Genomic DNA, 12,472 nt, shown 5'->3' with positions numbered 1-12,472 from the left:
TGAACTTTTCGGCCAACCCAATACCTTTCTCTCAGTCTTCTCACAATATGCCTTTGGTTGTACTATAAAACTTACCATATTCACTTTCTTCTTGAATCTTATAAATCAGAATTCAATAATTGTATATTAGCAACCTGTATTTTTCCTGAATTCAGAATTAGTAAACTCTTTGGTTATCTGATTTTTCCAGTAGCTCTTCTTAAGTTAAATTCTTTACTGTCAATCTGTATGGGAGTAACATTTCTGTCGCAATATTTATTCCTTTCAGTAATCTAGGAGTAACACTGTAAGGTACTTCAGTTGCCATTAGTATGGATTTTTGCTATCTGTACCAGCACTTAGGGAGTTGCTTACTTGTTACGGCTACAGATTGTGGAAAGGGCCTTATACCACATCAAGGCTCCTAGGAATGGAGACAGTAAGTTAAAAGGAAGAGCGCATGCTCCCAGCTTTACCACTAGCTTACCATGGAATCTTCAGCCTGTTTTCTTACACCTCTGTGGGCCTTTGTTTTGTCATCCAGTAACATGAGGTGGCTGGACCTGAGATATTTTTTTAGCAGTATAATTCTTTGAAAGTAAAGAATACTACAGGAATCCTTACTTATAATTGAAGCAAGAGAGAAGTCATTAAAGGAGCAAATCAATACAGGAATCTAGATGTGCTTAGGACCTGCTTCAGGTTCTAAATTCCCATGTGCTAGAGCTTTTAAAATGGGTTTAAGGTAAGGTTTATGAAACTACAGAGTACAACGAGATAAAATACTGTCTAAAAGTGGGTGACTAATACCAGGGCGAAAACGAAATGAGAGCTGTGAGCCCTGGGTCTTTGGGAATGTGGGTGTTTCTTCATTTTTTTTCCTTCTCTAATAAAATTGTAAGGTACACTTAGGTGAAAATGAAAGCATCCCAAAGCTGATGGGGATGTCTGTTAAATAGACATTCTGCAACAAAATTAACTAGCTTTGTTCTAGTATTCTCCAGCTTTCTTTGTTCTCTGAATACCATTTCATTAGCCAGTCTACAATTTCTTGCAAGCTGTTATGAATTGTTGGAGCCACCATTGCAATATTCACAAAAAAAGAAGTCTGGATTCCCTGGTTCAATTTGATAGCTACCCCAAAGATAGTGTGGTTTCTTAGGAACAGTACAATACTGATAACCCAAAATCAGCTGTTAAAACATTGGATGGATAATTAAATGAAAATCATTATATCAGAAATTTGTAGAAAGCACCTCAAGTAAATAGCCATTTATTAAATTAAGTGGATTTTAACATTTAATGAAATTGGCAGATTTTTTATGCCAAATATTGAATGTTTTATCAGACTACAGAGAGATAAATAATTCTAAGAATGATAATGCAGATGGATTTATTCAGACATAGGGGAGGGGTTAAGCAATTTTCATGTATAAACTGTACAACTTACTCGCAAACGTGTAATTTATTTTTTAGCACCCCAGATACCCGCCCAGCTGGTCTGGAGGAGGCTGATCAACAGCCATTGCCTGGAGAACAAGGAATTAACTTGGACAGCTCAGGCCCTAAACTGCCAGAATTTTCAAACCGACCACCAGGTGATAAAATGTTAGCTAAAGTTTATATACTTGTCATCATTTATTTACAGCATTATAAGGCTTTTTTTCAAGGAAACAGTAGTATTTTATTTTGTTTACTAACTAGACTACTTTAGTGATTTAGTGTGTCTAGTATTTGGAAACTTTGCCTTGTTAGTAAGTAAAAAGTTTCAAATATAACCTCTGAAAGTGTGTGTATGTGCATGTGTATGTATATATATTTGTGTGTGTGTGTATTTTGCTCAAATTATTCTTTGTTATTTTAGGTCCTCATAAAAATCAAACTAAAGTTAGTCAGTGCCTCTTTATTCTTGTCAATATCAAGGTTCTAGTTGGCATCAAAATGGAATAAGATTAAATGAAATGAAGCGTTCACTCTAATCCTGCTTGCTGCCTTTCCTGAACCTTTTCTACTGGGACTTTCTCAAAGCAGAGAACTACCAGGGTTTAAAATAAGATTTTTTAATAGAGTTTTTATTATGAATCTTTAAACATTAAAAAATATGTAAAGAGTAATGAAAGAGACACTTATGTACTTCCTACCCGGTTAATAATAAAAAGACCAGTATTGTTGAAGCCCTCTGTGTTGTATCCCCCTCTGATTATAAAATAATACCATCCTCTAAAATGTTGGAAGGGAAAAAGTCTCCTAAAACTAATTCATTCTAACCTAGCTATTATAGAACCAAGGCCAGCTGCCACAATGTCTCCAAACCTGGTTACAATTAGCCCCAGCAGTAATTTGTAACTTTATTCCCCTATGAGGAAGACACACAAACCTATCACATTTAGGCCACACTTCCCTGTGTATACGAAGGATTATGTTTTGTTCCTTCCTTTCTAATTATTCCACCTCCTTTTTGGCATATAAATGGAAGTGATTTTGTAAGTTATTTTAGGGATAAACTTCAGTATCCTTAATTTATGTATTTTAAAAGTGAATCCAAAAAAAAAGTAAATTCATTATGATGTCAATACTGTGTGTTACCGATTGCAGATTATTTGGGCACGCCACATTTCCCATCGGTGCATTGCAGCAGCACAGTTGAGGCTGGGAGGTCAGCAGTCTTTGGTGGGTATGTCCAGAGGCGTTACGAGCAGGAAGGCACCTTCTTCCCTCAGACTCATCTGAATTCTATAAATCCCAGAGGTTCTCACACACGTTATTGCTTCCTTTCTACAGTTTGCCAACTGGAAGCCTATAGGCTGAATTTGGCCTGCAATATATTTGAATTGTCATGCAGAATATGAAAGCAAACAGAAACCTGATTTTAGATGTCTTTAGGTAGAGCATCAGCTCTGCAGTTTGGCTCTGTCCACAGAGCTACTACTGTCTTACAGCAACCCACTTCTCTTATTTACCAGTCTGGCCCCTAAAGGCATATGAATTTTCATCTTTTGATTAATAAATTTGGTTTTTGATTATGTTATATGCTCTGTGTGTGTCCTGGCTGTGCCTCTCCACCATTCTGTCACCACGGCCCCAGTCTATCTTCTTACCATTAGTGCTCTTTGGACTGCTGCCTCCAGCTTCTGAAACCTTTATAGCAGTCATGCCCTTAACTGTTACTTTCAAGAGGCTGCTGTATTGTCTATGCTGCTCTCTTTGGTATTTATGTTGTTTGGTGCCCTAATTTTAAAGACGAAGGCATTTGTGTCATAGCCTTGACATCAACGGGCTATGTAATTTCTATAGAAATTACAATTTTCTTCACATGGGAACCTGAGTTAAACCTATAGAAATGCCATATGTTGTTGGCGTTATAAATGTAAAGAAGTCAGTTGGGCCTAAAACAAAAAAGGATTTTAAAAAAAACAAAACAGCTTTAAAAGTGGATTCTGGGGACTTCCCTGGTGGTCCAGTGGCTAAGACTGGACCCAGTGCAGGGGGCCCAGGTTTGTTCCCTGGTCAGGTAACTAGATCTCACATGCCACAACTAAGACCCAGCGCAGCCAAATTAGTAAATAATTTAAAAAAAAAAAAATTGTACTCATTGGGGTCATGTCTGTCATTGGCCAGAAAACATTGATTAGCTATTAAACACAGGGTGTGAACCTATGGATCAATAGCATTTGATAGCTGCTCTGTGAAAATCTGGAGCTGGCACTTCTTCTGACCGCCAGAGCCCGCTGTCCTTATGCCTGTGCCTTCATAAAACTTTCCTAATATGTTTTTCATGTAACAATGAAATAAATCTAGTTTGTAAAATTGTATCCCAGCTATATCTCCACTTTTTCCCACTGAACCACCTTTATTCTTGGTCCTTTCTGCTGATTATGTAAGGTTTTGGTTCTAAAATGCCAAATAAAATCATCACAAAAGGAAGAATCATTTGAGATGTTGCCTTCTAGAAATGTAAAAGGCATTGTCCTCAGAATTCTTTTCCCAAAATTATTTTTTATTCCTGAGGGCTATGCTTCTTGCTCACTTCTTTTCCACTTATGGATTCAAAGACAGTATTTCTCCAAATACAGTTTGACATGTAAAAAAGTACATGGAAATTAGCATTTGTAAAAAGAACTTCAGTGCCCTCATTTTCTTTTCAGTGTGTGTATCAGCTTCTATTTAGCTCCTACTATTTATTAAACTGACTTATGTTGGAGGGACAGTTTAATTCACTGGGTTTCCCAAAGAAGCAAGCCGGAGGGTGCAGCGTGGTGTGTGAAGCCAATGGATTGGAGTGATTTTAAATCCTTCTTTCTTAAGGAATTGAACCCTAGAACTTTATATTTTACTTCTGTTGAAAGAATAAAAAGGCTATCTTCGATGCTGGTGTTTTCAACAAAACCAAGTCTTTAATCTGTGCTAAAAGAAAAAAAGTGTATCTTAAATACTTCATTCACAAATCCAGTGAAATGTTTACTGTGCCTGCATGAGAGCCCAGTACTGGGTGGTCATCTGTGTGCTGTTGATGGAGTTGTCCTCATTTCATCTGAACGTGAGGCTGGCATAGACTTGGCCAGTTTCAGTGCATAGCACAGTGCCTGTTAGAGTCCTAGTACAGTGATGCCTCATGCAAACGCTGAAGACTGAGGAGCTCCAGGTTCTCGATGCTTTGCTTTTTGCTTCCTGAAGCAGCGTGCCTCTTTGCTTACGCCAGAGAAGGAGGGGCCGCCCCTTACCCCCCTGGGACCGGGCATGCCTGAGCTGTTTGTGCCACCTAGATGAGTATTGCTTGGCCATCCCCTAAAGGTCGCAAAGCTTTTCTTGCTGAAAATCTAACTTCCCTGATTTTGGGGGCTCGTTTTAGGTTATCCTTCTCAACCAGTTGAACAGAGGCCACTTCAGCAGCTGCCTCCTCAGCTCGTGCAGCATGTGGCACCCCCAGCACAGCCGCCACCGCAGCCGCCGCCGCCACCTCCCAGTCAGCCACAGTCGCAGCAGCAGCAGCAGCAGCAGCAGCAGCAGCAGATGATGATGATGCTCATGATGCAGCAGGACCCCAAATCCGTTAGGCTTCCGGTCTCCCAGAATGTCCACCCGCCCAGGGGCCCACTGAACCCAGACTCCCAGAGAATGCCCATGCAGCCGAGTGGCAGCGTGCCTGTCATGGTCAGTCTGCAAGGCCCTGCCTCGGTGCCGCCGTCACCTGACAAGCAAAGAATGCCAATGCCTGTGAATACTCCTCTGGGAAGCGCTTCAAGGAAAATGATGTACCAGGAGAACCCCCAGAACCCTGCCAGCTCACCACTGGGGGAGATGTCCTCGCTCCCAGAAGCAAGTGGCAGTGAAGGACCGTCTGTCTCAGGAGGCCCAAATAACATGCCTTCACATTTAGTGGTCTCCCAGAATCAGTTAATGATGACAGGGCCAAAACCTGGACCATCACCGCTTTCAGCAACTCAAGGTGCAACTCCCCAGCAACCTCCTGTAAATTCCCTGCCCAGCTCTCATGGCCACCACTTTCCAAACGTGGCTGCTCCCACCCAAACGTCTAGGCCTAAAACACCCAACAGAGCCAGCCCCAGACCCTATTATCCTCAGACACCCAACAACCGCCCTCCCAGCACGGAACCTTCAGAAATCAGTCTGTCACCAGAAAGACTCAATGCCTCCATAGCAGGACTCTTCCCCCCACAGATTAATATTCCTTTACCTCCCAGGCCAAATTTAAACAGGGGCTTTGATCAACAGGGCCTAAATCCGACAACTTTGAAGGCCATCGGGCAAGCACCTTCAAACCTTACCATGAATAATCCTTCCAATTTTGCTGCCCCACAGACTCACAAATTAGATTCTGTGGTGGTGAATTCTGGAAAGCAGTCTAATTCTGGAGCACCAAAACGGGCGAGTCCAAGCAACAGCCGCAGGTCTAGTCCTGGGTCAAGTAGGAAAACCACCCCAAGTCCTGGGAGACAGAATTCAAAAGCCCCTAAACTTACACTTGCCTCTCAAACAAATGCAACATTGTTGCAAAATGTAGAGTTGCCAAGAAATGTATTGGTTAGTCCTACTCCTTTGGCCAATCCGCCTGTACCTGGGAGCTTCCCTAACAACAGTGGGCTGAATCCTCAGAATCCTACCATGCCTGTGGCCACAATAGGGGGTGTTCTGGAGGATAACAAGGAGAGCTTGAATATGCCACAGGACAGTGATTGCCAGAATTCCCAGGTTAGGAAGGAGCAGGTAAACATTGAGCTAAAAGCAGTCCCTCCCCAAGAAGTGAAAATGGTTGTCCCTGAAGATCAATCCAAAAAGGATGGGCAGCCTTTGGATCCTAACAAACCTCCCAGTGTCGAAGAGAACAAAAATTTGGTGTCTCCTGCTATGAGGGAAGCACCAACATCGCTAAGTCAACTACTTGACAACTCTGGAGCTCCTAATGTGACCATTAAACCCCCCGGGCTTACAGATCTGGAAGTAACACCTCCAGGAGTGTCTGGAGAGGACCCGAAAAAAGCATCTGTCATTCCCTCCCTGCAGGATCCGTCTTCTAAAGAACCCTCCAGTTCCCTAAATTTACCTCACAGTAACGAGCCGTGTTCAACCCTTGTGCATCCAGAATTGAGTGAGGTCAGTTCTAATGTCACCCCGAGCATCCCTCAGGTAATGTCAAGACCGGTCAGCTCTTCCTCCATTTCCACTCCTTTGCCCCCAAATCAGATAACTGTTTTCGTGACTTCCAATCCCATCACAACTTCAGCGAACACATCAGCAGCTCTGCCAACTCACCTGCAGTCTGCGTTAATGTCAACAGTTGTCACAATGCCCAATGTGGGTAACAAGGTTATGGTTTCTGAGGGACAGTCAGCTGCTCAGTCAAATGCCCGGCCTCAGTTCATTACGCCCGTCTTTATCAATTCATCCTCAATAATTCAGGTTATGAAAGGATCACAGCCAAGCACAATTCCTGCAGCCCCACTGACAACCAACTCTGGCTTGATGCCTCCCTCCGTTGCAGTCGTTGGCCCTTTACACATACCTCAGAATATAAAATTTTCTTCTGCTCCTGTGCTGCCTAATGCCCCCACCAGTAGTCCTGCTGCAAACATACAGACAGGTCGACCCTTGGTCCTTAACTCACGAGCCGCCCCTGTTCAGCTTCCTTCCCCGCCTTGTACAACTTCTCCAGTTGTTCCTCCTCACCCCCCTGTCCAGCAAGTCAAAGAACTGAATCCAGATGAGACTAGCCCTCAGGTGAGCACCTCAGCAGATCAAAGCACTCTGCCCTCTTCACAGACAGCCACAGTGGTTTCTCCCCTTTTGACCAATAGTCCAGGATCCTCTGTCAACCGGCGAAGCCCAGTCTCGTCTAGTAAGGGCAAAGGTAAAGTGGACAAAATCGGCCAGATTTTGCTGACCAAGGCATGTAAAAAAGTTACAGGCTCCCTCGAGAAAGGGGAAGAGCAGTATGGTGCCGATGGAGAGACTGAAGGCCAGGGGCTAGAGACCCCGGCTCCAGGGCTCTTGGGAACGGAGCAGTTATGCTCAGAGCTGGACAGTAAAACCCCAACTCCCCCAGCGCCCACTCTGCTCAAAATGACCTCTAGCCCTGTGGGCCCGGGCTCCGCCTCAGCAGGACCCAGCTTACCTGGCAGTACGCTCCCCACCAATGTACGCTCAATAGTAACTGCTCTGGTACCCTCTGAACTCATCTCCGCGGCGCCGACCACAAAAAGCAATCATGTTGGCATAGCATCTGAGCCACTTGCAGGTGGCCTAGTGGAGGAGAAGGTGGGATCTCATCCAGAGCTTCTGCCCAGCATAGGTATGTACTTGATACCTGGCATCATCTCGTGTCAATTTTTGATGACCTATCCCACCAGAGAAAGCATGGCTTCTTTTCTACTTGGAGGAAGAAGAGTGGGCTAAATGGCTATAGTGGTAGTTTCATTTATTTGAAGTACATTGGGAAATATACTTCCTATTAAATTCCCATGTTGTTTACATTACTAATATGGTTCTCCCTCAACTCCTAGAATAATGGTATGCCTTACATTTTTACAAAATTTTTCATTTTACAAAGAAGCATTTTTACATACGTTACCTCATCTTCATACCAACCTTGTCAGGTAACCCTAATCTCGTCCTACAGGTGGGAAGCTCCGAGTTCAGTTATTCAAAGTCTGTATGTGAGCATCCAATTTAACCTTGTCTCTTAAGGGTGAACCGCAGCTCCTGCAGGTTCTTACGGTGGTAAAGACTTGCTTTCAACTGTTCAGAGCAGGTTTCTCATAACCCCTTCCTCATTGTACTCTCTCCCAGGGATTTTTTCCTTCTGACTGGCTAGGGGAGAGCTTTCCAGAAAACCAGGTTTCATGGTAATAGAATGGAAGGAGGTATCACAGTGCCAACCAACATTTACCAGCTGTTTGGTCTTAGGCAGGTTACTTTACTCCAAACTTGAGTTTCCTCCTTTGTCATATAGGGACAGTAGTAATTGTAAGAATTCAATGAGATACTGTATGTAACATGATTAGCATGTTACAGGGTTGCAGGGCTAGAATATAGTAATCATTCAATAGTAAGTATTCTTATTACCAGTTTCTTTTTGACGCAGTCTCTTTGAAAATTAGACCATCCCATTGATGTATTTCTAGTTCAGATTATTTCCTATGTACTGGTAAGGTGGGCTACTTCATAGGAAACATAGATGTCCTTACATTTCCCTTCCTTCTTTTGGCATCCCCCTCACCACCACTCCACGCCACCTCCCCACCTCTACACACACACATAATGTTCCTCCTTCTGTGAGGTTTAAGTGCTACAGAGCTCTGTTCCCCACAGTAGAATCAGTCAAAAACTGCCAAAGCTCAAAGGACCTTTGCTATATTCTAGGCCAGCCAAGAGCGCCTGTCTTGTTTATGTGGCTAAAATGCTTGGAGGGGCTGGAGGAGGGACAGAAAGAACACAAGCTTCAGGACAGGATCATAGTTCAAGTTCTAGCTCCACTGATACCAGTCATGGTTGGATAAATCCCTTAACCTCTTATAACCTCTTATAAGATGGACTTCACCTGTAAACTGAGATTGTGTAGATAATTCCTACCTCCCAGAATTGATACGAAGATTCATTGAGGGGCTTAGCATACAGGCCAGCATGCTGCCTCCCACAGAACCCAGGAAAGGCTAATTCTCCTTCTCTCTACCTGTTCACTTCAATACCAGAGATGCAGGGAGGGATAAAGGCCTTTAAGGAGTTCTCTGTCCTTGGAGGAGAAAGACTTCATAGGGCTGGATACTATATTAATAGATTTCTGGTTCTAGTTCTGTTGGTGTAGGTGAGCCCTAAGAATTTTTCAAACCTTCTAAAATTTTTAAAAGAATTAAAAATATGTGACATAAACATGTTTTCCACTATTAAATGTTTCCATTCTACTTCCTTTCGGGTAACTTTCCCCTCTGGTACCAAGAGAATAATGATTTAGAAAATATTTTATCAGGGTCCTATATAATCCTAGAGAAATAAATGAGTGTTAGGGAGATGAACCAGTAGTTGGAGAGAAACTTCTCAAATTTAGATAAGATAATTTCCAGTCTTTTTCAAAGGCTTTTGTGATTTTATCTTAAGAGTGTGAGAAACCAATACTGGAGTAAGAAATAAAAGTTATAGTTTTAAGCTGTATTATATAAGCATCCAAAATAAATTCTTAACACAAATGCATCATTGACTAAGCAGAGAGAGAAATCTGCAAGAGTCACATTTGCACAAGAAGATAAAACTTATTGTTGTAGAGTTTATCTAGGATGTTTGATTATCAAGGTGGGAGGACTTAACCTTGAGTGACGGTGGCATATCTATGCCCTCAATCTTTACTGTATGATCCAAGAAGTTTCCATTCTAGAGTACATTGTGTATTCTGTTCCACTCCTCTTCAGGGGCCCAAGTTCTCTTTGTCCTTCAAAGCCTGATTCTGATGTTGCTGCCTCTAGGGTACCTTCAGATTTCTCAGTTTAGAATTGATCTCCCTTGCTTTGGGCTCCCATAGCACTTTGTACTTTATGAATCTACTTCATTTTAACATCACAGTTCACTCCCGAGTGCCAGTTGTATATATTTCTTTAATATTAGACTGAGTTTCTGATGGGCAAGAAGAATGTAATTTGGTCTCTAAGGGTGCCTAGCACAGAGCCTTGCCCCTAGAAAGTTCTTGGTAACTGTTGGTTAGATAAGTAGATAACATCAAATTGATTTGCTTCCTTAAATATGAATTGAATACCTGCTTTATGCCCATCATACTTGCCAGGTGCTATAGAAAAGTACAAGATAAATTATATGATTCAATTCAGTTCTCAAGGAATGTAGTCTTTAGAGAATTGAAGCAGTTTTTTTTTAGTGCTAAGGTTGGATGGTATAATTGTCCCTCTGAAAGAGGTTTGGGTTGCCTGCCAAAGTATGCTTTGGGGTGTTTTAGAATACTGGACAGAACTTGACCCCAAGAAGCAAAAATTATGAGTGCTATTATCTTATGGCCATATCCTTCCTTGATCTTTGTACATACAAAAAAGAAAAACAGACTCTCCTCATGGCAGTCTTTGTTACTGAGAGTTAAAGTAATAATTTTTAAAGTCAGTTTTGAAATGTACTGTACTTTCAAAGTTAACTTCAAGTACTGCTTTCTAAGAGTATATGTATCTCAGCAGTTACTTAGCTCTTGATTCGGTGCTTTCTACTTTGTTCAGAAAAGAAAGTTAAAGATCTGTTTCTTTCTTTCTTTCTTTTTTTTTTTTTTTTACTTCTTGCCTTAGCTCCTTCACAGAGTTTAGTCCCAAAGGAAACTCCAGCCACAGCACTGCAGGGGTCTGTTCCCAGACCAGGTAAGGCCCATCTTGGAAAACTTTCTCGAGTGGAATTGATCGCATGTGAAGGAACCACTACTGTTCTCAGTGTGCCAGGAAATGGCTGAAACTATCTTACTTACTTTAGGGCAGACTTTGGTTGAGTGGCAGCTTATGCAGTACTATCTGAGGTTATTTTTCCCTTGAGCAACTTGCTCTCTGACGCATTCCTGGTGTCAGCCAGGGAACTCAAGAAGGGCATCTCAGTGCCCATTGTCTGTCTGCCACCCAGCTGTGGGTGGTTTCCATTGCACAGTTTGCCCTGTTCCATGACCCTGCCCCCGTACTTGGCCCCTGACTGACTGGCACATGGTAACTCACTAGGATGGCAGGCATTATTGCATTAAGATAGTAATTGCACTATGATATCAGGAGTACAGCCTTGTTCCGAAAACCTAGGCTGCAGTGAGGTAGCCACTCCTCCAGAGTCACAGTCATTTCAGTCATCTCTGGATGGCATTAAGTTTCTTCCCATGACCAAGATATTGTAAATAGCTCTACGGATGGTGTTTCTGGAAGGTGGCGTCCATGGTAATCTGACAGATAACTACTATGAGATGCTGGGTCAGCTCTGAATGCATGAGAATCTTGATGGCAATAATAGCACACTGCCTTCATAGATTAGAGTGCCAGAGCAGATAAAGAGCATAGATTTGTTACAGTTTAGTCCTGCCTGGCTCTTTGCATTGTAGGTTATCGTAGGTATGCCCCACAAAAAAGTATGACTGCTTTCCACAAGGAGGTTAGAATCTCACTGACAGTACAGTTCATACACTTGACAGAATTTTTTTTTAATGTTTAATTTTGAGTCTGAGTTAGTAAAAGTAAGGTAAAAATTGGGAATTCCCTGGTAGTCCAGTGGTTAGGACTCCACACTCTCACTGCCGAGAGCCCAGTTCAGTCCCTGGTCAGGGAATTAAAATGCCACAAGCCACACAAAATAGTCAAATAAATAAATGAATAAAATAAGTTTTTTTTTAAGTAAGGTAAAAGTTGTGATTATTTTAAAACCTGCCTTAGGGTGCTATGTCCTATATGATGGATAGGACTTTCTATTGTACATTCTTTGGGTAAAACCAGACCTCTGGAAAAAGTGGTTGAGGAAAAAAACATTTTAACCACCCAGATTTTTTTGCTCCCAACTACCCACATGATACCTGAGAAGGATAGGAATGGAGCAAGTTAGATAGTTAAACTCATTTTTCATGAGAAAGGGAGCAACTAGAAAGGGGAAGAGAATTCTATCTCCTGAACCACCTTTTTTCTCCACAAGATGGATCTTTTTAACTTTGAAGTGGGTAAAGTGGTTATCCCTGTTTTTTCAGGTGAAGCATTGAGGACAGAGAGGTCAAAAAGTTTGCCCAAGGTCTCATGGCTAACAGGCAGTGAGGTCAAAATAACCAAGGCACTCTGACTTCATTGCTTTCAAGGAGGTTACTCTGTAATAAGTAGGGTAGGTTAGACACGTACACTGAGTCTGAGGTGCTGAATTCCCTGAAAGTGGGGGATGGGGAAAAGACTATTGGAGACCAAAGGACTGTTGGAGACCAGGTGCACCAGGGATGGTCTTTTGGAAAAGATGAGACTACCTACCTAAAGGTGGGTAATAGAGGAAG

At 42.3% G+C, this 12,472-nt stretch overlaps 1 protein-coding gene across 7 annotated transcripts in view; it reads left to right on the top strand.

Annotated features, from left to right (window-relative positions):
• Positions 1-12,472, top strand: part of NCOA6 (nuclear receptor coactivator 6) — a 91,865-nt gene that overhangs the window by 66,434 nt on the left and 12,959 nt on the right. For 6 of the 7 annotated variants that reach the window (XM_043884761.1, XM_043884764.1, XM_043884763.1 and 3 more), the window contains 3 exons: positions 1,456-1,577; positions 4,829-7,786; positions 10,767-10,835. In XM_043884761.1, coding sequence (XP_043740696.1) covers positions 1,456-1,577; positions 4,829-7,786; positions 10,767-10,835 — 3,149 coding nt within the window. The remainder of the gene's footprint in view (positions 1-1,455; positions 1,578-4,828; positions 7,787-10,766; positions 10,836-12,472) is intronic. The other variant, XM_043884765.1, reaches the window with a different exon arrangement.

Source organism: Cervus elaphus, chromosome 23 (genome assembly GCF_910594005.1).
Source record: "Cervus elaphus chromosome 23, mCerEla1.1, whole genome shotgun sequence".
In the NCBI taxonomy this organism is placed as follows: Eukaryota; Metazoa; Chordata; class Mammalia; order Artiodactyla; family Cervidae; genus Cervus; species Cervus elaphus.
Note: the sequence above shows the minus strand (reverse complement) of the source record. Positions and strands in the feature narration are given on the sequence as shown.